This window comes from Narcine bancroftii, unplaced genomic scaffold (assembly GCF_036971445.1).
Source record: "Narcine bancroftii isolate sNarBan1 unplaced genomic scaffold, sNarBan1.hap1 Scaffold_165, whole genome shotgun sequence".
In the NCBI taxonomy this organism is placed as follows: Eukaryota; Metazoa; Chordata; class Chondrichthyes; order Torpediniformes; family Narcinidae; genus Narcine; species Narcine bancroftii.
In genome coordinates, this window is record NW_027211900.1 from 2,068,113 (window position 1) to 2,095,189 (window position 27,077).

The 27,077-nt window shown below is 42.8% G+C and overlaps 1 protein-coding gene and 1 long non-coding RNA gene across 2 annotated transcripts; both read left to right on the plus strand.

The window, feature by feature from the left end:
- The first annotated feature begins 738 nt into the window (after window positions 1-738).
- LOC138750533 (endophilin-B1-like) lies at window positions 739-17,293 on the plus strand. The gene is made up of 3 exons (XM_069912625.1): window positions 739-858; window positions 4,885-5,103; window positions 13,927-17,293. Exons 2-3 carry the CDS (start codon window positions 4,945-4,947, stop codon window positions 14,110-14,112), a joined length of 345 nt encoding a protein of 114 aa, XP_069768726.1. The 5' UTR covers window positions 739-858; window positions 4,885-4,944; the 3' UTR covers window positions 14,113-17,293.
- LOC138750534 (uncharacterized) lies at window positions 776-27,077 on the plus strand. The gene is made up of 3 exons (XR_011349378.1): window positions 776-865; window positions 2,248-2,333; window positions 26,954-27,077. It is a non-coding gene; the product is annotated as an uncharacterized lncRNA (long non-coding RNA).

Genomic DNA, 27,077 nt, shown 5'->3' on the forward strand with positions numbered 1-27,077 from the left:
GCAGCATGGAGATGACAGTTTTTGATGAGATGCACAACCTAACGCACCCAGCCATCAGTCCTGTCAAAATGGTGGTCAGTAGGTTTGTCTTGCAGAGACTCCGGAAACAGATTGTCACTGGGCCAAGACCTGCACACTCTGCCAGATGACCAAAATGCAGACATACGTGAAGGCATCACCCCCAGACATTCAAGTCAGCACCACATAGTTTCAGCCACGTCTACATTGACATTGTAGGGTCACTACCGGCCTCCAACGGGGCCTTCTCACCATGATTGCCTGCTCCATGAGGTTCCCCGAGGCGGTCCTGCTGGCTGACACAACACTTATGTCCTCTATTAAATTGGAAGCAGTAATAAAGATGAAGGAGCGATTGATAATAAATAGTCTCCCTTGTAGTTGGGGTACAATGTATTTCTTGAGATCAGAGGAATCCAGGAGCCAGCACAAAGTGATCCTGTGTTTCCCAATGATTTGATAGTTGGGGTAGTAGTAAGTGGAAGGGCCGAAGGGTCTCCTGCTCCTTCGACTGCCTCTCTTTTCTGTCTTGCGATGCTGATTGGGTGTGGCTGTGTTGTATCGCTCGCTGATTGGTTGCTTCAGTTGCACAAGCCAATGGGCTGATTCGGTGAGGCCGCTATTGAATTGGAAGCTGAAGTAGGGTTAGATTGATGGGCGTGTTCGCGGGCTGATTGGCTCTTGCTGTGAGGAGGCGGGAAGTTGGCGGTGGCGTCTTCTGCTCGGGGTCCGTCGCGTCACAGCGGGTCTAACGGGAAGAAGTTAGCGGCGGCGCCTGGACCTTCCTCAGCCGCGCGGTCCAGGGAAAGCGGGCGACCCGCAGCCCGATGGGACCCACCCGTGAGAGGCTGGTACCGACAGGGTGTTTGGGTGGAGCTGAGGCGTCGGTGCGAGGCCGGAGGCCGCGGGGTAACTGGCAGCGGGAGGGGGCGGGAGAGGGGTAAGAAGGAGATTGGAACGTCTTTGGTTGGCGCATGCGCGATGGGTTCGCCACTTGGCGTTCGGTTTGCGCATGTGCGGCTGATACACATGTGCCAAATGACGGCCACAAAGCGAAAGCTTAGCGCAAGCGCGAACTGATGACTCGCGCATGCGCACAGAAATTAAGATGGCTGCCCCCAGCCGATGGACCCCGAGACACTGAGTTACAAACTCAATCCGCACATGTCTCTGTTCTCATTTGGCAAATCATTTGATGTTAAAAATAGGCTCTTAGACTTCAGGGCTCCTCACACGGGGGAAATCTCCGACTTGCGACCGTTTTGGAATCTGACTGATCAATCGGGCTCCATGACGGTCGCAAGTCGGGTCGCTTCGGAAGGGATGGAAAACCAATCCATTTTTCTTTGCTTCCCAATGCTCATAGAATGTGTCTGATTCCATCCGTTTTTCCTGATGTAGGATCACATTCTTCATCAAGATAGATGATATTTTTTAAAGTTGTGTCACTTGAACAATAATGTTCCTCCCCTTCTGATCCTGACTTACCGTGTGGGAAGCAGAAGTATCTTCACAGAATTTGCTCGAGACAAAATTGAGAACAAAGATCTTTATTATACTATTACAACAATGCAAAGTTGGGTGCTTCCCCTTACCCTGGGAATACACACAGATACTGAGGCAGACCCAACTTTTATACATTTCATTTCAGTACAGAGATACCTTCCCCCTAACATTCTTCTGCCTCCTGCATTGGTTTAGCATTAGGTAGTTCCACCCACGTGGATTCTAACTTCTTATCAGTTTATGTGCCTATCTGCAAACTTGTTAGCCAGGAAATATCATGTCTTTGTTCTTTACTCATTAACCAATCCCCAAGACTTGCTAAAGCTATTTACTTGCTATCCTGTTTTGAAGATACTTATTTTATTATACTTTTATAACCCTTCCTAACCCTTCCTCCCATTCCAGCATCCCTTCACCCTGATTTAACCCATAAAACTTCATTTCTAATGAGCACTTGCTTGATTCCTCACATTCCAGTATCCCTTATCCTTAAGTTAACCCATTATACTTCATCCTTATTTAGCACTTGCTTGACTCCTCACATTCAAGTATCCCTTACACCATGTGTTTAAAATGTAATGTTTCTCAGTTACTTGTCCGAATGCCTTGAAAAATAGAGGGACTTTGGTGTTAACAATACAGCGTAAAGATTTCACCACCTTTTAAATTTATGATCTCTGAATTTCTGGTCATGTTTTCTATTTTGGTTGGTGTATCTTGCAGACCTATTTGGTTGCAGCAAGTAAGAAGTTATCACCATGTAGCATCCGCTGCGGCAGCGCTACCAAATAAAGAGACGTCCACACAAGGTAGTGTAAAACAAAGACTGGATTTACTGGTTTAAATTCCCCACATGTGCTTGCTGGCCTGGCCACTTCTGTTGACGTACCCTTTGACTTCCAGCAGACTTGCATCATTACGTCACTCTCCGGCCGGCTGGCCGCTACACGAAGTGAAGGACTCCTCAGCCCGCACATGGTGCTAGACGCGGGCTCCTTCTTGGCAATGAAGGGGTGTCTGTGCCATCTTGGACTGTCTGAGTGTTGCAGAGATTTGGCCTTTTTTGCTTGCCCCGTTGCTTGGCACTACAATGTCTGTGTTTATAAGGGGGAAATTATTTCAATGTTTTATTTACTTTTGTTACAGAATTCTTCCTAGATTATCTGTGTAACATTGAAGGTTTTGGGTTTTCATGAACAGCGATCATGATTCTACTCATAATTTGGTGACAAAATGGATGGGACACTTTTTACTAATGCCCCATGTGAATCAAAATTAAAATGAAGTGACAAAATTAGGAAGGTTTGTTTCCCCTTCTTTTTAAGCAGGATGTCAGGATGATTTTCATCTTGCTTGCTGAATTAAAATGTGATTTGTCTGTTCTTAATGGGAGCTGCCATATTGGCATTGCAAGGAGAGATGGGAAATGGGTCAGGTCCTTGGTGGTCCCAGTAATGCAATGCAGAAAGATGTCACGGGGCTGAATGTTGTTTAGGGAGGGAGAGGGTATTAATTTTTAGGAAACATGTGGCCAGCCACCTATCAATATTTTTTCTCAAATAGAAACTCCTGCTAGTAGAAGCCATTTCCTACTTTGAACAGGCCAAATTGTCATTATCTAAGAAGATATTGTTACAAGTCCAAAGGACCCCAAAACCCAGCAGCAATAGACATTCACCAGGACATGTGGTTTTTAAAACAGAAGTTCTTTTTAATCAACTTTAAACATGAAAATAGAATGAAACTTTTAACTTAACTAACCCAAATTAACCCCCTCCTAATTCTAAGCACACATGTTTGTAATGTGTTTAAATTTTATGAAAAGGTCTTTGTTTCACAGTTCAATCTCTCTTCTCCTACTTCCAAGTTCTCTGGATCCAGGCAATTCTTCTGCTGTGCACAGAATTGATCATGTATAAATTTCACCAGGTTTTGGTGCTCGAAAGGTAAATGTTTACCGCTCAGGTAAAGGTTCTTGTAGGGTTTGCAGAGAGTGATTTGTTGTTCCAGGATTTCCACAACTGAGGTACCACCATGAGTCACCTCAATGTCTCGCTGATCAAACTTGCCCCGTCAGGGTTTTCCAGATGGTAACTTCTTTCTTTAAGCTACCACAGAGTTCCATTCCTCTTATTCCAAACAACAGGAGTTCTTTCTTCTGCTCAAGCTGTTGTTAGATAAACAAAACCCAGGAGTGACTTTCCTGTAAGCACCCTGCAGAAAGGTACTTGCAGCCATCCTGGCTCCATTTCCAAACAATGGTCATTCATTTTATGACATCAGTTCGGTTAACACCTACTTGTGTATGTGCATAAATCTTCAATGTTTCAAATAAGATCTGTTTTAAAAGGTATGTATGTATGTATGTAACCTACACTAAATCTTACCAAAATCGCAAATATTACCAAATTCTCCAAATGTATTTATTCATTACAATATCACGTAAGGAGCATTTAAGAGACTCTTAGACAGGCATACATGGGTGAAAGAAAAACAGGTTGTAGAGGGCGCCACCGTCAGTTCACAGACTTACCTGACACATTGTGGGCTAACAGTGCTGGACGCCAAAGTACAGCCAGTGGATCAGATGAAGGCCCAGGGCTATAAAGCTGATAGCTTTAACGTGATGGTCCTATGGACCAGCAGTTGTTCGCCAATGAGCTCATTAACGTGCAGGGAATAAAAGATCTGTATGTCTGCAATAAACCAGTCTTGAGTTGACTACCTTTGTTTGTGTTTGCCCTTATTTAGTAGCCGCTACACATTGGTGATCCCAAAGTTAAGATTTAATGAATTTGAATCATTATGGAAAAGGAGGACATTTCAACAGCAGGAACAACTGCTGCCGCCATGACAGTTAATGCAGTTGGGCTTCATTTGCCTCCTTTCTGGACACATCAGCCACAAATTTGGTTTCTTCAAGCTGAAACCCAGTTTCATTTTTGGGGTATAATGGCGGAAGACACAAAATTTTGGCAAGTCGTGATTACATTGGGCGTGGCCACTGCATTGCCAGTAAGCAAGTTTTCTGCTCATCCTCCAGCAGAAAACCAGGGCACCAGGTTCCGGTAGTTTCTTCTTGACACATTGGAACTTACTTGATGAGCGTGGATTTGAACGTGGGAGGCCAAACTGACAAGAATCCATCATACCTGATGAATGAGATGCTGGCGTTGTCAGATGGTCCTTCCCATTGTCTGCTTTTTTAAACCTTATTTCTGTCAAAAATTCCCGCTCACGTGGCCATACACATTGGTAACATGGATTTTCACCATCTCCATGACGTGGCTCAAGAGGCTGACAGGCTCTATCGTACTCCGACACAAGAGTCTGCCCCAATACATCCTGTTTCTGTTGCAGAAGCATCTCCCGCATCCTACCAAACTCCAGTATCTGCAGTCCAAACCAAGAAAGAGGAACATGCTGATGTACATCGAGAGTGGTGATTTTACCATCGCCACTGGGGAAACTATGCCCATAAGTGCATCCAGCATGTACCTACTACAAAAAGAAGTCGGAAAACAAGAGCGCTGGAAGCTGGCATATATACAGGCCTATTGTATCTTCAGGACGATGCAGGTAAGCACAAATTTCTTGTAGACACAGGTGCTGAACTTAGTTTGCCGACCTATTTTGAAAGGACTCAAAAAACAGCACTTGACCCTGAGAGGGGCGAATGAAACTGCCATTCCAAGTTTTGGCACTAGATGAGTCGGAATAGGTGGAACCACGTTACATTGGAATTGTGTCCTCGCTTCTGTCGCTCAACCTATTTTGGGTGTGGATTTTTTATGTTCCCACAACTTATTGGTAGACATAAAGCAGAGTAAACTAGTTCACATCACCATCTTTCAGACATATCCACTGGCGTGCATCAAGGGGAGAGTTTCACAGCTCGGAGTACATACGTTACACATGGATGCATATACTGGTCTACTCCCTGAATTTCCCCATATTCTCACCCTGAACTCCAATGCCTCAAGAATAGTCCATGGTGGGTCTCATTACATAGACACATCAGGCCCACTGGCCCATGTCAGGGCTCAGCGTCTGGTGCTTGATAAATTGTGGCAGAATTTAAAGCAATGGAAGAATTGGGTATCATCCGATGCTCAAAGAGCCCTTGGACCTCACCTTTGCATATGGTAGTCAAGGAGACAGGCAGATGGAGACACTGCGGCAACTACTGTAGGCTTCATGATGACACAACACCTGACAGATACCCAATTCCACACATACAGCATTTCGCCGCCCATCTACATCATTGCCGCATACTTTCAAAGATTGATTTGGTTAAGGGATATTATCTGATACCAATTCATGAGAATGATATGACCAAGACAGCAATTATTACGCCGTTTGGTCTTTATGAATTCCTCAGAATGCCATTTGGTATGAATGCCATGCAAACTTTTCAGTTGCTTATGGACGCTCTTGGCAGAGATTTAGACTTTGCGCTTATTTATTTGGACGACTTCCTTGTAGCAGTCAAAATGAGCAAGGTCACCGCCTCCATTTGCGCTGCCTTTTCCAATGGCTCCAAGACTTTGGACTGACAATTAATCTTGAGAAGTGTCAATTTGGCAAGTGAACCATAGAATTCTTAAGGCATAAAATTACAGCAGACGGCATATCTCCATTATCAGGCAAGGTAGACGACATCCATAAAATCTCCAGACCTGTCACTGTCAAACGGCTGGAAAAGGTTTTGGGAATGATAATTTTTTAATCACAGATTTATTCCTGGGATTGCTGACATCCTGCAACCCCTGTTTGACATCATCTCTGCTCCAAACAAAAACATTACTAGACCTCAGAGGCAGAGGTTGCATTTATGTCCGCCAAATAATTATTAGCCAAAGCAGCAATGCTTGCGCATCCAAATCCTGAAACTGCATTGATGCCTCAGGAACAGCTGTGAGTGCAGATCTGGAACATACGTCAATGGCCATTATCAGCCCCTTGCCTTCTTGAGTCGTCATCTAAGACCAGCAGAAATTAAATACAGCACCTTTGATTGAGAGCTATTAGCACTTTATCTGTCTATAAGGCACTTTCGTTATATCTTGTAAGGTCGACATTTCACCATATTCACAGACCATAAACTTCTAATTTTCACCTTGAGCAAATTCACAGATCTTTGGTTGGCAAGACAACAACTACATTTGTCCTACATTTCGGAGTTTACTACGGACATACGTCATATTTCAGGAAGGGACAATCTGGTCGCAGATGTGCTCTCTAGATCAAGTGTGTGCCATATTCAAGGTGGAGTCAACATTGCTGAACTGGCTGCGGCACAATCTGCGGATCCGGATATACAGGCACACAGTATAGCTATCACTGGACTCGACATTCAACAGGTGGCACCACAACATGACATTCACAATCTATCACACCCATCCATCTGGACTTCAGTCAAAGTAATGTCAAATAAGTACATGTGACATGGGCTGAAAAAAGACGTCACTCAATGGGCCCGAACGTGTATATCCTGCCAATCTGTGAAAATTCCGCACCACACCAAGGCACCCCTGCAGTCATTCCCGACAACACGCAAAAGATTAGTGCATGTGCACGTGGATCTGGTTGGACCATTACCAGTATCACAGGTCATGAGGTATATTCTCATGGTAGTTGACCACTTCACACGCTGGCCAGAGGCCATTCCATTACCAGTCAGTAATACTGAGGCATATGCGAGAGCATTCATCTTAAATTGGATTGCTAGATTTGGAGTGCCGACATACATAACCGTGGAGCACAGTTCACTTTGGCATTATGGGCTTCCTTGGCTCATTTTTGCGGTACACAGTTGCACCACACTACTGCGTACCATCCGCAGTCCAATGGCCTGGTGGAACGTTTCCATCATCAACTTAAATCTTCACTGAAGGCCTGAAGCACTGGCCCCAACTGGGTCGATGAACTACCTTGGGTTCTATTAGGAGTATGAACAGCTCCAAAAGAAAATCTGTCTACATCATCTGCAGAATTGTTGTTTTGTCTGGCCCTTACAGTTCGAGGAGATATTCACTTCAGAAGCAATTCAGACATGGAATTCCTTCAGCAACTCCGTAAGGGTATTGCTAACAGCAAACCATCCTCCACCAACTGGTATGGCAAACCTCGGCAACAAGTGCCCCAATCACTACTAAACACTGAATTTGTATTTGTATGAAGACAGGTTCCAGGGGCACTGTTACTAAAACCACATGAAGGACCATTTTGTTTGATTAAGAGATATGGAGTGGTATATACATTGGACATCGGAGGGCATCCGCAGCTATTGAGCGTGGACAGACTTAAACCCGCCATACGGACCCTACTTCACCAGTTCAGTGCCATCAACCCAGGCGACATGGACGTCTGCCTAAATCAAGCGTATCTGGCATCTTAAGTTATAGTGACGATTTTGGGGGGTGTGATATAGCGAGTGCACAGCGCGGTATTGTGAACCGCCACTGTCAATTCATAGACTTAATTGACAGATCGCGGGCTAACAGAGCTGGGTGCCAAAGTACAGCAAGTGGATCAGTTGAAGCCCCTGCCTAAAGGTGCGGGACGCTAATGGCTCGTAGCTTTAACCTGTTGGTCCTGTGGACCAGAAGGTATTCACTAACGAGCTCATTAACAGGCAGAAAATAAAAGGTCTGTGTCTGTCTGCAATAAACCAGTCTTGAGTTGACTACCTTTGTGTGTGTTTGCCTTTATTTAGTAACATCTACCGCAGTAGCCGCTACAGGGTATTATTTTTTTTGTTAGAAATATCTAGATCAGCACAACATTTTGGGCCAAAGGGCTTGTACCGTCCTGTAATATTCTGTTATTTCAGTTATTGCTTGACTTTGAATATCTGCTGTAAGCAATGTGAGACTTCAATAATGTAGCAAATGTGCACAGCAACATTGCAGTCAGGAGTTTGTATCTCCTGGTTGACTTGAGCTTTGTGAAGGGTTGTATCTGGATTTGAGTCATTTGACACCCTGTCCATGGAAATTGTGGCTCAAAAGCTACTGAAGTATTTGGAAACATCGTCATCGGTCCTCTTTCAAACTCGTCTGAATTTCTTGGATGAAGAAACATTGCTCTGAAACTTACTCTGTGAGAGTTTATTTTCCTCTCTTGCAGGGAGGTTTCCGAATCTCTTCCACATGATGAATCTGTTCTCTTTTCAAAGAGAGAGTGGAGTGGCTATTTTCTTCCACAATGATTTCATAAACCCAGTCAAGGACTGAACTCAGTCACCATTTAAAAATGGTTATGTTGCAAATACAAGATCACTTTTACTTTATTCTTCAAAAGTGGCCATTTCCATGGACACAACGAGGCTGCCCTCTTGATCTCAAAGAGACAGAAGTGGTCTTTCTCCTTAAAATCCACTTGTTACTCCTGGTCAAAGGAGAAGACTATGTAACTGTACCATCTCTGATGACTGTATGTTCAATCCTCTCTTCCCTACAGGATGGACAACAACTTCTGCATCTCGTTTGTAATGTTTCTCCAAAATGTCTCATCACATGACATGTGCCACCATTTCTTCCTTTGAAGTCCACTATGTCTCTTCAAAAGGATGAATCATGAGCCAACGGACTCCAGCCTGTCTGCGCAGGAACTTGAATCAAGAACTTGCTTATTCAAACCGCTGCCATCTCTCAGCACTCTATTGACTTAGTTTCAATTTTAAAAAATACACCTAATCAACAGATGGTCTCTCCGTTTGACCAGCAGTCTTTCCTTCCTTCACAAATTCTTCAGGTTTTAATAAAGCAAACATTCCATTGTTCTTAGTATCTCAAGAACCATTAAACTTGCATTTTAAGTATGAGCTGTTTTGTGAAGTGTTTGTGTTTGTGACCTACACAACTCCTACAATCCATCTATTTCAAAAACATGTCAATATACAATTTTTAAATATATAATCTGTCACTGGTCAGATGGAGCATAGGAGTTGTGATAAAATCAATGGTGTCCTTGCAAAGGAAAAGGGGGATGAGATATAATCCAGGTAGCTCTGGCAAGTTGAGTTTGTAATAGTTTGAAACTTGAATGTCTCTCTCTATTTCAGGAGACAATTTACTGTCATGTAATTAAAAAGTGTCATATCACACAAAATTGCTTTTTTCCTGCTGTGAGGCAGACAGATTCGCCATTGGCAGAGATTGCCTGAAATGCCTTTTGCAGTCAGAGAAAGAAGCAAAAGAGAGTCGTGCTCTCCCCCTTCCCCTCTTCCACCCCCCCCCCTTCCCCTCTTCCACCCCCCCCCCCCACCCTGATCCCTGGGCCAAGTCACTGAGGGCTTGTGGATTCTCTTTCAATGCTCATAGACTAATCCAAGTCATTGGCAATGCGTGCTCCTGTTTTGAACCTCTGACACGATTAGGAACCAATTCTTCTTTGGCTTGGCTTCGCGGACGAAGATTTATGGAGGGGGTAAATGCCCATGTCAGCTGCAGGCTTGTTTGTGGCTGACAAGTCCGATGCGGGACAGGCAGACACGGTCGCAGGGGAAAATTGGTTGGTTGGGGTTGGGTGTTGGGTTTTTCCTCCTTTGCCTTTTGTCAGTGAGGTGGGCTCTGCGGTCTTCTTCAAAGGAGTTTGCTGCCCGCCGAACTGTGAGGCGCCAAGATGCATGGTTTGAGGCGATATCAGCCCACTGGCAGTGGTCAATGTGGCAGGCACCAAGAGATTTCTTTAGGCAGTCCTTGTACCTTTTCTTTGGTGCACCTCTGTCATGGTGGCCAGTGGAGAGCTCGCCATATAACACAATCTTGGGAAGGTGATGGTCCTCCATTCTGGAGGTGTGACCCACCCAGCGCAGCTGGATCTTCAGCAGTGTGGACTCGATGCTGTCGACCTCTGCCATCTCGAGTACTTCGACGTTAGGGATGAAAGCGCTCCAATGAATGTTGAGGATTAGCACCCACTCATATCACAAGTCTGATACCTGATACTCTTTTAGCCAGTTTCGAACCAGTCTCTAGCAATCCACGGCCTGGTGTGAGTTCCTTGACTGCTTTCTCCAGAAGCCCACAACCTGCTTGGGTTCCTCTCCTCTAATTTCCAATAGCCTATCACCTATGTGGGTCCTTCAGCAGCAGAACCCCTCATTGGTCTGGTTCCATGGTCACTGACCTGTGGATTGAATCCTCTGCTTCTCAGATGTTGATTGTGTGTGGTCTTCCTGTTTTCTGGTGCCCTGTGTTAGTTTTCCGCTTCCCCAGAGTTTGTGGTGGCGAGGAAATCCAACACATCTAAATAAACATTTTACAACTTAGAGGAGAATCTCGTATGTCTAGAAGGATGGAAAGGGCATTATTATAAATTGAAGTCTAATATTTGAATATTCAGGTGCCAAATTTGCAAAAACATAGAGTATATATTTCTCAAACTAATGTAATTTTTTCCAAAGACATAAAACTTTGAAATTTTGCATGTCATCTTGGCATCCCTAAAAATATATCTGATTTCCGAGAAAGTGAAATACATTTCCTCATCACCGCTAACATTAATTTAACAAATTTCAATTGATACTTTAATAGTTTAAATTTGATCCTTGTTCCTTCAATATTTCCTAATAAAGGTAAGGTTGGATTTTGCAGAAAAACAACTCCTATAACTTGTTCCAAAAAATTTGTAATTCTCCCCAAAAAGATCTTGCATAAGGACAAAGCTAGGTTGAATGCAAGGAAGTTGCTACATCTTCACCACCCCTAAAACATTGATCTGATAATTCTGATATTATTCTATTCAATTTCTCTGGTGTAAGAAGTAACTGTAGAAGAAAAAAACTAGTTGTGAATTCCTTCATCACTGTTGCAGTGTGGAACTCTGGTCAATAGATCCAAAATGCTGAGTTGAAGTGAATTAATACAACTCCCTTGGATCACGTGATCTCTGTGGCCAAATTATCTTCCTATAGAGCTTTTCATATCCAACTGCCTGAGTCACCTTACTCCAAGAGCAGCTTCAGATAAAATCCTTGGTGACATCTGCTACATTACTGATGTAAAAAGAATTAAACTGAACTAATTTATGTCTTACATTGAGATCCTTACATGGATATGCCCATATTTGCCAATCAATTACAATATTCAGATCCATTTCCCACCTTTGTCTCGACTTAAGAACTCCTCATTTAAAAGTTCCTACTTGTAATGAAGAGGCCATTATCGAAGTAAATTTTTTAACAATTCCTCTAGGAAGAATTTCTATTTCAGTATAACATGGTTGGTCCGAACTTATCCTTCAAATATGCTCGTAGTTGGAAATAGCAAAAAAGATTGCTATGAGTTATATGATAATAATTTATCAGTTGCTCTGATGACATTAGTTGACCCCTTTTCATAACAATCTTCCAAATTTATAATCCCCTTACGAAACAAAACCAGCTATCCAGAAATTTATGATCCTTTGAAAAAGATACGACGATTTTGAATCAAAGCCATTCTGGGTGATGTACATTCACTTAGACCAATTTCATCATTTATTTTATTCCATATATTAAACAAATGTTTCAAAATGGTGTATCTTTATCACCAACCATTAATATCAAATCCCACTTGTAGATAAATTCTTCTGCTTTTCTCTCTCCTATTTTATTTGATGTCAATGTTTCTCTTTCAAAAAAGGAAGCAAGAAATCTCATTTGAGCTGCTCGATAACAATTTTTAAAATCAGGAAGCTGTAGTCCTGTCAATGCAGAATTTGCATTGGGTCACTTGTAACATGGCATTCAATCGGAAATGGGTTCACATGACATAAAACCACCATGTAGACTGTTTTCTATGAATGGAATACAAGAGGAGGGTTGTCTAGGTCTTCCACAGGATTTAGATCACAAGGTCTAGGAGCAGAAGTAGGTCCATCGAGTCTGTTCCACCATTCTGCCACTCAGCCCCACTGCCCAACTTTCTACCCATAACCCTTGATTCCTTGATTAATCAAATACCTGTCAATCTCTGCCTTAAATATACCCAATGATCTCAGTTCACAGATTCACAACCCATTGACAAAATCAATTTTTCCACATCTGTTTTATCACCCTTTTATCCTGTAATTATGCTCTCTTGTCGTAGAGTCACCTACCATGGGAAGCATCTTTGCCATATCTTCCAGCATTTGAAATGCCTCTGAGGTCCCCCTTATCCTTCTGTACTCCAACTAGTACAGTCGAAGAGTCAACAATTGTTCCTAATAAACTAACCCTATCATTCCTGATATTCAAGTAAATCATCTTTGAACCTCCTCCAACACCAGCACATCTTTTCTCAAATACGGCATCCAAAACTCTAATTCTGATTGAATGGAAAGACAATTCTCCAACAACACATACACAACGGTTAAATGATATTATGTCTTGTCGATATTAAAAAAAAATTGGAGTAAAATAATAACTTTCAAAAGATTCAAGGGTCCATTAATGGACTATTATCATAACTTTAAGAATTAAGGTTGTTCAGAAGCTTGGTGCTGTGTTACGAGACCAGAGGATCTCAAAACCCAGCAGAAATAGATATTCACCTGAAAAATGGTTACTTAAACAAAAGTTGATTTTAATTATTTTTAAACATGAAAATGGAATTACACTTTAACTTATCACTATTTTACTACTTCAACTTACTTTATCTAACTTAACCCCCTTCTAATTCTAAGTGCACATGTGTGTAATGTGTGTGTAAGTTCAGAAAAGTTCTTTAGTTCACAGTCTCATTCCTCCAAGTTCACTGGTTGCAGGCCATTCTGATACTGTGCACAGAATTTAAGTTCACCAGATTTTGGTGCTCTAAATATCAATGATTACAGTTCAGGAAGGTTCTTGATGGTTTTCAGAGAGAGGTGTGTTTTTCAGGGAAGTATTAGGGTGTTTTTGACTCAACGTACCAGCATCTGAAGTCAGTTACCTCTTCAGTAAAGCTCTGATAGCTTTAGCATGGAGCAGAGCTGAGCCAGGACTTTGCAGGTATTTAAGGGAGTGTGTGGGCAGAGTTTGTTCTGGACCAACAATCTCACCAAATGACTCTGCTTGAAATCAAGATCAAACCATTTTGAGGAATACAACAGGAATTGTTCAACAAGAGCCTGGTGTTCCCTGATGAGTTTTCTTTCAATAGTGGAAATTATTTTTTTTAAAGCCCGTTAATCTTCCTGATACAGATCTTTGTATTGAACTGACGGGTTGCAACCTGTTGTTAACTTGGAGGCCTTTAATGGGGTGACTGGGAGGTATCTTTGCTTTAACCAACCAGTTCTATTGCAATTTTCCAGCTGTAGGATGAGGTGCAGTTGCTTGCAAGTTTAGCAAGTGGGATTAAGATGTGAAACTACAGGTCACAGCGCCATTTTTGTTTTTGAAAATGCAAATATGAAAATTTTAACTTTGGTCTCCTTGGTTTGCTTAAGTTTACAGAGGAGATGTTGGGTCAAGCTGAGAAGACAGAGTTGGATGCCTATTTGGTGAATCTGCTGGGCAAAGCAGAAAGCACAAAACGAGGGTCTAAAAAAATAATGAAGCAGACTGAAGTGCCATTGAACCAAACCCAAGTAACGAATTTAATTTTGTGCAGAATACTTAAGAGACCTATTTAAATGAACAAAATCTGATTAGAAAAGAAGTTTATGGAATGTTTGGAAGTTAACATAACATAACAATTACAGCACGGAAACAGGCCATTAGGCCCTTCTAGTCCACACCGAACCAAACACCCCTCTCTAGTCCCACCTCCCTGCACAATGCCCATAACCCTCCACACCTATTCTGTCCATATATCTTGCCAACATTTCCTTGAATATTACCATCGATCTCACTTCTTCCCCTTATACTTTTGAATACCTCTATCAAATCAGATGTTCTCAATTCTCAATATTTGCCATGTTAACATAACATATAACATAACATAACAATTACAGCACGGAAACAGGCCATTAGGCCCTTCTAGTCCGCACCGAACCAAACACCCCTTTCTAATCCCACCTCCCTACACAATGCCCATAACCCTCCATCTTCTTCTCATCCATATACCTGTCCAACCTTTTCTTAAATAATACAATTGACTCCGCCGCCACTATTTCTCCCGGAAGATCATTCCACACGGCTACCACTCTCTGAGTAAAGAATTTCCCCCTCATGTTACCTCTAAACCTCTGCCCCTTAATTCTTAACTCATGTCCTCTTGTTTTAAACTTTCCTCCTCTTAGCGGAAATAGTCTATCCACATCCATTCTGTCTATCCCTTTCATAATCTTAAATACTTCTATCAAATCCCCTCTCAACCTTCTACGCTCCAAAGAATAAAGACCCAATCTGTCCAATCTCTCCCCATACTCCAGATGCTTAAACCCAGGCAACATTCTGGTAAACCTTCTCTGCACTCTCTCCACTGTTTATATCCTTCCTATAATTAGGCGACCAGAACTGCACACAGAACTCCAAATTAGGCCGCACCAACGTCTTATACAATCTCAACATCACCTCCCAACTCCTATATTCCATGCAATGATTGATAAAGGCCAGCATACTAAAAGCCTTCTTCACCACCCTATTCACGTGAGTTTCTACCTTCAGGGAACGATGTACCGTTACTCCTAAATCTTTCTGCTCTTCTGTATTCATCAATGCTCTCCCATTTACCACATGTGTCCTGTTCTGATTCTTCTTAGCAAAATGAAGCACCTCACACTTATCAGCATTAAATTCCATCTGCCATTTTTCAGCCCACTTTTCTAAGCAGCCCAAATCCCTCTGCAATCCTTGAAAACCTTCTTCATTATCCACTATTCCACCTATCTTAGTATCGTCTGCATATTTACTAATCCAATTCACCACCCCATCATCAAGTTGCCACAAAAAAATCTAGCATATAAATTAGATGTAAATAAGGGAAATGAACAACACAATGAGCCTGGTGTCAGAGTATCTGCCTCACTCTAACGTACATCACCGTTAAACCTTCTCCCCAATATGAGCCTGATGTCAAAGTATCTGTCTCAGTCTACCGTACATCACCATTAAAAAATCTACCCACTGTCAGAGTATCTGCCTACGTCTATCATATCCCACCATTAGACATTTTCTTAACAGTGAAACCAGTGTCACTTTGTCTGTCATAGTTTACTGTACAGCACTGTTAAACATTCTCCCCACTGTCAACCCAGTGTCACACTATCTGCGTCAGTTTCCCTGACACCACCAGTAAACCTTCTCCCCACTGTGAACCTGGTGTCATTGTTTCTGCCTCAGTCTACTGTACTTCATTGTAAAACATTCTCTCAACTGTGAAACTGGTGTCAATGTATCTTCCACAGTTTATAGTACATCACTGTTAAAGCTTTCCACTACTGTGAACTTGGTGTCACAGTATCTGCCAAAGTCTACCTTACATCACCAGTAAACCTTCTACCCACTGTGAGCCTGGTGTTACAGCATCTGCCACAGTTTGTTGTACACCCATTAAACATTCTCCCCACTATGAACATGGTGTCACAGTATCTGCCTCAGTCTACCGTACATCACAGTTAAACCTCATCCCCACTGTGGGCCTGGTGTCATGGTATTTATCTCAAATGACCATACATTGCCATTAAACCTTCTCCCCACTGTGAACCTGGTGTCACAGTATCTGACACAGTTTATCGTACATTACTGTTAAACCTTTTCATCCTGTGAACCTTGTATCACAGTATCAGACTCAGTCTACCATTCATCATCGTTTAAGCTTCTCCCCCTGTGAATCTGGTTTCACAGTATCTGCCTCAGTCAACCGTACATCACTGTTAAACTTGCTCCCCACTTTGAAGCTGGTGTCTGAGTATCTGCATACGTCTAATATACATCACCATCAAACATTCTTCCAACTGTGAAACCAGTGTCACTTTGTCTGCCCCAGTTTTTTGTACACCACTGTTATACATTCACCCCTTTGTGAACCCGGTGTTACAGAATCTGCCTCAGTTTCCCTTACATCACCAGTAAACCTTCTTCCCACTGTAAGGCCAGTGTTATTGTATCTGCCAACATCTACTGTACATAACCGTTAAACCTTCTCCCCACTGTCAACCTGGTGTCACAGTACTGCCCTAGTCTAGCGTACATCACCGTTAAAATACCTTTTCACTACTGTGACCTCAGTGTCACAATATCTGCCAAAGTCTACCGTACAGCACATTAAACATTCTCCCCAATGTGAACCTGCTGTCACAGTATCTGACACAGGTTATAGTACATTATTGTTAAACCTTTTTCCTACTGTGAACCCCCATTGTCTTAGTATCTATCTCAGTCTATCGTACATCACCATTGAACAATCTCCCCGCTGTGAAGCTGGTGTCAGCGTATCTGCCTCTGTCTATTGTATCCCAACATTAAACATTCTCCCAACAGTGAAATCAGTGTCACTTTATGTGCCACAGTTTTCTGTACATCATTGTTTATCCTCCACCCCCTGTATACCTAGTGTCACAGAATCTGCCTCAGTCTACCATACACCATAGTTAAACCTTCTCCCAACTGTGACCCTGGGGTCACAGTATCTTACACACTTTATTGTACATCACAGAAAAGCGTTCTCCTCATTGTCAATTTGGTGTCACAGTATCTGCCTCTGTCTTCCGTCATCACCATTAAACCACTCACCACTGTGAACCTGGTGTCAGTTTATCTGCCACAGCTTATTTTTCATCACCCTATAAACTTTTTCCCATTGTGAACCCGGTGTCACGGTATCTGTCTCAGACTCCCGTAAATCACCGTTGAACCTTCTACCCACTGTGTACCCGGAGTCACAGTATATGCCTCAGTCTACCGAACATCACCATTAAAATGTCTTCCCACTGTTAACTCTGTGTCACTGTATCTGCAACAATGTATCGCGTTTCACGTTTAAACCTCGTCCACACTGTGAACCTGGTGTCACAGTACCTACCACAGTTCGTTGAACCTCAATGTTAAACCATCTCACTAATGTGAACCCAGTTTCACAGTATCCGTTTCAGTCTACCGTACATCACTGTTAAACCTTCTACCCACTGTGAACCCGGTATAAAAGTACATGCCAGAGTTTATTTTGTATCACTGATAAACCTTCTCCCCACTGTGAACCAGGTTTTCACAGTATCTGACACAGTTTATCGTACATTACCTTTCTCAATGTTGTGAACCCGGTGTCACAGTAATCGGTCTCAGTCTACATTAAATCAATGTTAAACCTAATCCCCACTGTGCACCTGGTGTCACAGAACCTGCTACAGTTTATCGTACGTCACAATTAAACCTTCTCACTACTGTAAAACCGGTATCACTGTATCTGCAACAGTGTATCGTATAAAACCGTTAAACCTCCTTCCCACTGTGAACCTGGTGTCACAGTATCTGACAGTTTATCATGTGTCACTGATGAACCTCCCCACTATGAATCCGGTGTAACAGTATCTACCTCAGACTCCTGTAAAACACCGTGAAATCCTCTCCCCACTGTGTACCCGGTGTCACAGTATAAGCCTCAGTCTACCAAATATCAGCATTAAACCTTCTTCCCGCTATGAAAATGGTGTCACATTATCTACCTCAGTCAAACATACATCACTGTTAAACCTTCTTCATACTGTGAACCTGGTGAAATAATATTTCCCTCAGTCTCCCGAAAATCACCATGAGAATTTCTCCCCACTGTTAACTCTGTGTCACTGTATCTGCAACAATATATCTCGTGTCACGTTTAAACCTCATCCACACTGTGAAACTGGTGTCACAGTACCTGTCACAGTTCATTGAACCTCAACGTTAAACCATCTCACTAATGTGAACCCAGTTTCACAGTATCTGTCTCAGTCTACCATACATCACCAATAAACCTCCTCCCCACTGTGAACCTGGTTTTCAAAGTATCTGACACAGTTTATCCTTCATCACTGATAAACCTTCTCATTGATCTGAATTCGGTGTCACAGTTTCTGTCTCAGTGCACCATACATCATCGTTAAAGCTGTCTCCCACGGTTCCCCACTGTTTCCCATCAGTTTCCCATTGTTCCTCAGCTATTTCCCACCAGTTCCCCACTTTTCCCCATGGTTCCCCACTGTTCCACTAATTTCCCAATATTTTCCCTACTGTTCCCCCATTCTCCACAGTTCGCTATCTGTTCCCCACTGCTCCCCACTATTCACCCCATTTCTCCACTGTTCCTCAGTGATCCTCACTTTACCCCATCTCTTCCATCCATTTATCAATTTTTCCCACTGTTGCCCTCAATACACCATTGTTCCCCAACTGTTCCCCACCTATCACACACTTTTGAACAATGTTGCACACTTTCTCCAATGTTCGCCTTTTGTTCCCCATTGCTCTCCCCGTTACCCTGTGTTCCCCTCCGTTCCCCACAGTTCTTCACTGTTCCCCACTTTTCTCCAGCTGTTCCCGAACTGTTCCCCACTGTTACCCTCTGTTCCCTACTGTTCTCCATTTCTCCCACTTTTCCCTTCTGTTCCACATCTCTTCCGCACTGTTCCCCACAGATCCCAACTGTTACCAACAATACCCCATGGTTCCCCATTGTTGCCCATCAGATGCTCTTCTTTCCAATCTATGCCCCATTTTTCCACACTCTGTTTCGCACAGTTCTCCAGTGTTCACCATCTGTTCCCAACTGCTCCCAGGAATTACCCACTGTTCCCCATGGGTTCACTCTGTTCCCCATCTGTCCCCACAGTTCTACAGCTGTCCCCCCTGTTCCACACTGTTCCCTACTTTCCCCCACTGTTCTGCATCTGTTCTGCCAAGTGCAAGTGAGGACAAAAATGGAAGGTTAAGCCAAATGAATGTGTGGCTGAGGGGCTGGTGTAAAAGATAGGGTTTTGGCTTCTTGGACCATTGGGGTCTCTTTTGGGGAAGGCATGACCTTTACAAAAAGGATGGGTTACACCTAAACCCAAAAGGGGTCAATATATTGGCAGCTAGGTTTGGTGCAGCCGTCGGATGCGGTTTAAACTACTTTGGCACTGGGATGGGAACCTGTATGATAAGCAAAGGACAGGAAAGATAAAATAGGAAAAGTTGGGTTAGGCAGTGTAAGGAAAAATCAGAAAGAGCAAGGAGGGTGAAAAAAGCAAATCTGAAGGCTTTATATCTTAATGCAAGAAGCATTCGGAACAAGGTAGATGAATTGGCTGTGGAAATTGAGACAAACAAATACGATTTGATTGGGATTACAAAACATGGCTGCAAGGTGGGCAAGACTGGGAGCTTAACATCCCGAGGTATACAATATTTTGGAGGGGTAGACAAGAAAGAAAAGGGGGTGGGGTAGCTTTGATGGTGAGAGAAGGAACCGACACAATTGACAGGAAGGATATTAACTCGGAAGATACGGAATCTATATGGGTAGAACTGAGGAATAGCAAGGGGTGGAAAATGTTAGTGGGGGTGGTATATCGGCCTCCAAATAGTAATGTAGAGGTGATAATAAGGGAAATTAGAGAAACATGCAATAAGGGAACAGCTGTCATTATGGGAGACTTTAATTTACATATCGATTGGACTAGTCAAATTAGTAAAAATACTGAGGAGGAGGAATTCCTTGAATGTTTACGGGACGGTTATCTAGACCAATATGTCGAGGAACCAACTCGGGAGCAGGCCATTTTAGACTGGGTATTATGCAATGAAAAGGGCCTAATCAGCAAACTTGTTGTACAAGGCCCTTTGGGTAGGAGCGACCACAATATGATCGAATTCTCACTCGACATGGAGAGTGAAGAAATTATCACCGAGACTAAGGTCCTGAATTTAAATAAAGTGAATTATGATGGTATGAGACGGGAGTTAAGTAAGATTGATTGGGTGGTTTATGGTGGGGTGGGGGGGTTGACGGTGGATAGACAATGGAAAGCATTCAAAGATCTAATGGAAGAATTGCAGAAATCATTTATACCGATTTGACATAAAAGTAAACCAAGAAAGGTGACTCAACCGTTGATAACAAAGGAAATTAGAGACAGCATTGGGTCCAAAGGGAGAACATATCAATTGGCCAAAAAAAGTACCAAATCCGAAGACTGGGAACAGTTCAAGATGCAGCAAAGGAGGAGAAAGGGATTAATCAAGAGGGCAAAAATAAATTATGAAAGTAAGCTTGCGGCAAACATAAAAACCAACTGCAAAAGCTTTTATAGATATGTCAAGAGGAAAAGATTGGTGAAATCCAGAGTAGGTCCCTTGCAGGCAGAATCAGGGGAATATATAATGGGGAATAAGGAAATGGCAGACCAATTAAATTCTTACTTTAGATCTGTTTTAACAAGAGAGGATACAATAACCTCGCAAGGATGTTGGGAAACATAGACACCAATGCAAGGGAGGAACTGAAAGAAATCAGTATCTCTAAGGACATGGTCTTGGGAAAATTGAAGGGATTGAAGGCCGATAAATCCCAAGGGCCTGATAATCTACATCCTAGGGTACTTAAAGAAGTGGACATTCAGATGCTTTAAAAATAATTTTCCAGAACTCGATAGACTCAGGATCAGTTCCCATGGATTGGAGGGTAGCTAATGTTACGCTACTATTTAAAAAGGGGGGTAGAGAAAAAGTGGGGAATTATAGGCTGGTGAGCCTTACATCAGTAGTGGGCAGAATGATGGAATCCATTATTAAGGATGTAATAGCGGAGCATATGACTAGCAGGGAAGGGATCGGACGGAGTCAACATGGATTTACAAAAGGTAAATCGTGCTTGACAAATCTATTGGAATTCTTTGAAATGGTGACAGGTAAAATAGATGGGGGAGAGCCAGTGGATGTGGTGTACCTGGATTTCCAAAAGGCCTTGATAAGGTTCCACATAAATGACTGGCATGCAAAATCAAGGCTCATGGGATTGGGGGCAAGGTATTGATGTGGATTGAGAACTGGCTGGCAGATAGAAGACAGAGAGTTGGGATAAACAGCTCATTTTCTGAGTGGCAGGCGGTGACCAGTGGGGTGCCACAGGGATCTGTACTGGGACCCCAGCTGTTCACAATTTACATTAATGATTTAGATGAGGGGATTGGATGTAATATCTCCAAATTTGCAGACGACACTAAGCTAGGAGGGGTTGTGTGCACTGAAGAGGGGGTCAGGAAGCTCTAGTGTGATTTGGATAAATTGGGGGACTGGGTAGTTACATGACAAATGCACTACAATGTGGATAAATGTGAGCTTATCCACTTTGGTAATACAAACCGGAGGGCAGATTACTATTTGAATGGCAATAGATTGGGAGATGGGGAAGTGCAGAGAGATCTAGGGGTTCTTGTGCACCAGTCACTGAAGGCGAGCATGCAGGTACAGCAGGCGGTTAAAAAAGAAAATGGTATGTTGGCCTTCATATCAAGAGGATTTGAGTATAGGAATAAGGATACCTTACTGCAGTTGTACAGAGCCCTGGTGAGAGCACACCTGGAGTATTGTGTGCAGGTTTGGTCGCCTTATCTGAAGAAGGATGTTCTTGCAATGGAGGGAGTGCAAAGGCGATTCACCAGGCTGATACCTGGAATGACAGGAATAACTTCTGAGGAAAGATTGCACAATTTGGGATTGTACTCGCTAGAGTTTAGAAGATTGAGAGGGGATCTCATAGAGACATATAAAATTCTGGCAGGACTGGACAGAATGGATGCGGAAGGGATGTTTCCAATGGTGGGGGTGTCCAGAACCCGGGGCCATGGTTCGAGGATAATAAGCAAACCATTTAGAACCGAGATGAGGAGGAATTTCTTTACCCAGAGCGTGGTGAATCTGTGGAATTCATTGCCACACAGAGCAGTAGAGGCAGGTTCATTGAATATATTTAAGAGGGAATTAGATATATTTCTTCAGTATAAGGGAATTAGGGGTTACGAGAGAAGGCGGGGACGGGGTACTGAACTTTAAGATCAGCCATGATCTCATTGAATGGTGGAGAAGGCTCGAAGGGCCGAATGACCTACTCTTGCTCCTATCTTCTATGTTTCTATGTTTCTGCCCTGTTGCCCATTTTCCCCAATCTTCCCCCCTGTTCTACACTGCTCCCCACTGTGCCACTCTGTTCCTCATTCTTCCCCTTAGTTCTTCACTGTTCCCCACTGTTCCATAGTGTTCTCCATTTGAACCCCCTGCTCCACACTGTTCACTATTTTTCCCCAATATTCTGCATCTGTTCCACCCTGTTCCCCTCTATTCTCCAGCTGTCCCCATTCCACATTTATCCCACTGTTCCCCACTGTTCCACCACTATTCCCCACTGTTCCCGACTTTTTCCCTCTGTTCCCAGCTGTTCCCCATCTGTTACCAACATTTGTCCACTGTTACTCGCTTGTTTTCCACTGTTCGTCACTTGTTATCCACTGTGCCTCTCTGTTCCCCACTGCTCCTCATTCTTCCGCCAGATGGGGAACAGCTGGGGAACAGAGGGGCACAGTGGAGAACAGAGGGGAAAAGTGGGGAACTGTGGGGAATAGTCAGGAACAGGTGTGAACCACTGGGGAACAGAGGTATATATGGGGAACAGTGGAGAACATTGGGAAAAATGGGCAACAGTGTGGAACAGTTGATGGGGAAAAGTGGGGAACAGTGGGAATAATGCATAACAGTGGGGAAAATTTGGGAACCGTGGGGAACAGTATGGAACCGGGGGGACAGCTAGAGAACAGTGTGGAACCGTGGGGAACACTAGAACAATTGGGATCAGAGGGGAATAATGGGGAGCAGGGGGTATAATGTGGAAAGGAGAACTGTGGGGAACAATGTTCCGCACTGTTCCCCAACGTACCCCATGGTTCCCCATTGTTGACCATCAGAAGATCATCTGTTTTCCAACTGTGCCCCACTTTTCCACACTTTTTCCCACACTACTCCACTGTTCACCATCCATTCCCCACCGTGAAATATAAAGTTCACAATCCTTAGTCTGGAGACAAAGTTTTTAAGAACAGGTTCATCTTTATTTCGAGTCTGCAGAGTCGGGTGTTCCTGGTCTGGAGACATACCGGAAGTTCAGAATCATCACTCTTTTGTACAGTCCCGCGCTCAACATCACCCCACCTTCATTTACCTTCTTCCAATCAGAATCCCAATACATTACAACATTCTCCTTCTCCCTTCCATCAATCCAGGTATCACTCAGTTCTTCCCTCTTCATACATTGCCTGTTCATGTCTCTATGAGGCAATCGCAGTACTAGCTATAGACTATCTTAGGTCACTGTACCAACCTGAACCAGTTCCTTGCATCCTTGGGGCTTGAGATAAGAAGGGGCCCACTGGCTAGTACTGTCTACTCTCAAGCTCTTATCTACATACTTTGCATTCCATCATTTTTCACAGAATGGTGCGAGCTTAATCACATTCAACTGTTTTTCACAATTCCTCCTTTTTTCTCGTTATCATGTATTTCTGATTAAACTGCATTATTGTTCACCTTTTGTTTCCTCAAATTGTAACATGAGTTGAATTTGTCGTTGTTCATCTGCCATGGGATTTTTTAATACCACCTGCTTCGCTCCAGTAGCTGAGCAAATGGATCTTGTGATAAAACATCGTAGGATGGCTGATCCAATCAATAAGCCCACTAGAATCATTCAGCCAGATATAGCAGAGTGCATTAACCATGGCACCCAACCTCCGAAATTCCAATCTCCCCATGTCCAATCACCTCCTTTTTTATATTTATCTCTAGTCTCCTGGATCTTCTCTCTACACTTTTTAATATGGACCACCAAATCCGAGATATTAGCTGATTCATCCAGGATGTATGTGTAACATTCAGAACCAATTAAAGCCCTTTCTCTGTCAAAATAAAATCAAGGGCCATGCATTTTTGGAGGACTGTAAGTTGCATGGTGGCCATTTCTGTATTTATTGCCCAGACTTGGGATTGGACTTCCCCAAGTACCAGGTTCGTATTATTTACTAGTTCATCTAGGGTGGCTGCTATTTTTGAATCTCAACCGCACTTTGTGCAGCTCCATATGTTGGGAAAAACCTCCACATGAGACGATCTCCTTCAGTCACCCTTTTGCTTTTCCCATGGGACAAGCCTAGTACAGGTAGCTGGTTAAGTTCACGGACATGGGGAATTAAGTATGCCAGGTAATAAAATCCACTCCAACCTTTAGGTGTACAGGTCAATATAAATCCTTTTGTCCGATTCCAACATTCCTTTTCTCCAGGTAACCATGAATAAATTTTACGTCCACACACCCAATATGTGCCATTTACCGGGTGTGGGATTCACAGTCGTGTGACGGTCTAATTCTTCATGAAATTGGAAACTTCTAGTTGGTTTCTCAAAAGGAAGCATCTCTCCAGACTGAGGAGTTGGTGACTTTGTTGGTTTTGGTCGTATTGACCACCCTTTGTATTTATCTTCAATGGTTGGATCACTGTTGCTCGGCAAGATCTATATATCAAATAATTTGTGTAGGGAGAGAGGGATTGCTACTAAGGGGACTCCTGACTTGCCATGGTGTGGTATTTTCGCACAAACCCAACAATCTGTTTGATTTTGGTTCTTAGCATAATTAGTACATAGAGAGATAAAATAATTTTTAGGTTTAACACGCAAAGTTATGATATGTATAAGTCAAATTGAAATAGTAAGCGCAAAAGTTTCATTATTGTAGTTTTCTTTTCTGTTCCTTTTTACTCCTCTTTCCTTCTTTCTGTGGCTGGTGGTGGGACCACAGGTCCCTTTATTCTTTTTTTAAAGTTTTTTTTCTTCACACTATGAGCCATATTCACCAAAATACCCACAAACGTTTCCCTCTTGAATATATAGTGTCCCACCCCCCTCCCCACCCACTAAACATTCAACATATACAATACAATAAACCCATTAAACAATGTTATCACACAATGAAATAGTCAAGAAAATTGTGTCATCTACTTTTACACACTGGGTCAGTTCATTTCGTCTACTTCTCATTCTGTCATTTCAAGAGGTGGTGGTCTGCGGTAGGACCTCTCTTTTGTGTTCCATGTACGGTTCCCAAATTTGTTCGAATACTGTGATGTTATTTCTTAAATTATATGTTATTTTTCCAATTCAATACATTTATTCATTTCCATGTATCATTGCTGTATTCCCAGGCTATCTTCTGATTTCCAGGTTGACATTGTACATTTTTTTGCTACAGCTAAGGCTATCGTAATAAATCTTTTTTGCGCTTCATACAAATCGAGGCCACGTTCTTTACTTCTTATATTATTTAGAAGAAAAATCTCTGGATTTTTTGATATGTTATTTTTTGTGATTTTATTTAATACCTGATTTAGATCTTCCCAAAACTTTTCCACTTTCTCACATGCCCAAATTGAAATATACTGTTGTTCCCGTTTCCTTCTTACAGCGAAAACATCTATCTGATACTGTTGGGGCCCATTTATTTAACTTTTAGCATGTGTCCACCCCTTTTCCTTTGTTCAGTCTGATTTTTCTGTGGTCAATAGTACTAGATATGGTCTGTTCCACCAGGGCTGAAGCTTTTCTTCTTTCCACGAATTGATCAGGACCCAGTCACCAGCATTCACAGAGTGGATAGGGAAATGCAGAGGAGGGCTCTGCACCAGCAGACGCTTAGCTTTTAAATCTGCAAGAGAACGAGAAACTGCCAGTCGATAATTCCTTAAAAACACATCATTATTTTTGACTGTAGGTATTCCTTCTATCCGCCCCAAATATGGGAGTCCAAATAACATCTCGTAAGGGGATATTAATGTTTTGTCATGGGGCTGTCCGAATTCTGAGAAGAGTTATTGGTTAGCACTTGGTCCAGGGTAATTTAGTCTCTTCTTTTAGTTATGTAATTTGCATTTTTAAAGTGGCATTCATTTGTTCCACTCTGGATGCCTTGGAGTATGCAGCTTCCATTTTATCCCTAAGGTTTCACAGACCAGGCTGTAAATTTTAGAAGCGAAGTGCTTTCCCTGATCTGAATTGATGGATTCGGCTATTCCATATCGGGGTACAATTTTTTCCAGAATTATATGCTTGTTCAGTGGCATTGACGGTGGGGAACGCTTCAACCCATCTCGTGAAATGGTCCACTACTGCTAGTAGAAATTTCCATCGCTGGACCTTAGGGAGTTTGGTGAAATCCACTTGTATCCGCTGAAATGGCCAGATTGCTAAAGGTGGTACTCCTCCAGGCATAGCTTTCATAACTTTCTTATAACTTTCTTATTAACCTTTAAACAGATCACACAGCGGTTCACTGCCTGTCTTGCTAGGATATAGACTCCTCTGCAGGCATAAGTTTGTAAGAATGCATCACACAGTGCTTGCACTCCCGGTGGGAGCATGAGTGCAGTTCCCCTAGTATCTGCTGGGTGATGTCTTTATTTAACAATTGTCTTCCATTGGGGAGCCACCATTTTCCGTCTTCTTTGCTCCCATCTTTTCCATTTTTTTCTTCTTCAGGGAGGGAAAAGATAGGACCTTCTTCAGCCCTTCTCTGAGAGGTATCAGAGCCATCAGGTGGATGTACTTTTCCTGATCGTGCCGCTTGTCGGGCCAGTTCATCAGGCATCCGATTTCCTCGTGC

What these genes read in the sequence shown, in the direction of transcription:
- LOC138750533 (XM_069912625.1), top strand. Translation starts at nt 4,945, where the DNA reads ATGCTGATGTACATCGAGAGTGGTGATTTTACCATCGCCACTGGGGAA. An exon ending in GTATCTTCAGGACGATGCAG is followed by an intron (nt 5,104 to 13,926) that starts GTAAGCACAAAT and finishes GGTTTGCTTAAG; the next exon opens with TTTACAGAGGAGATGTTGGG.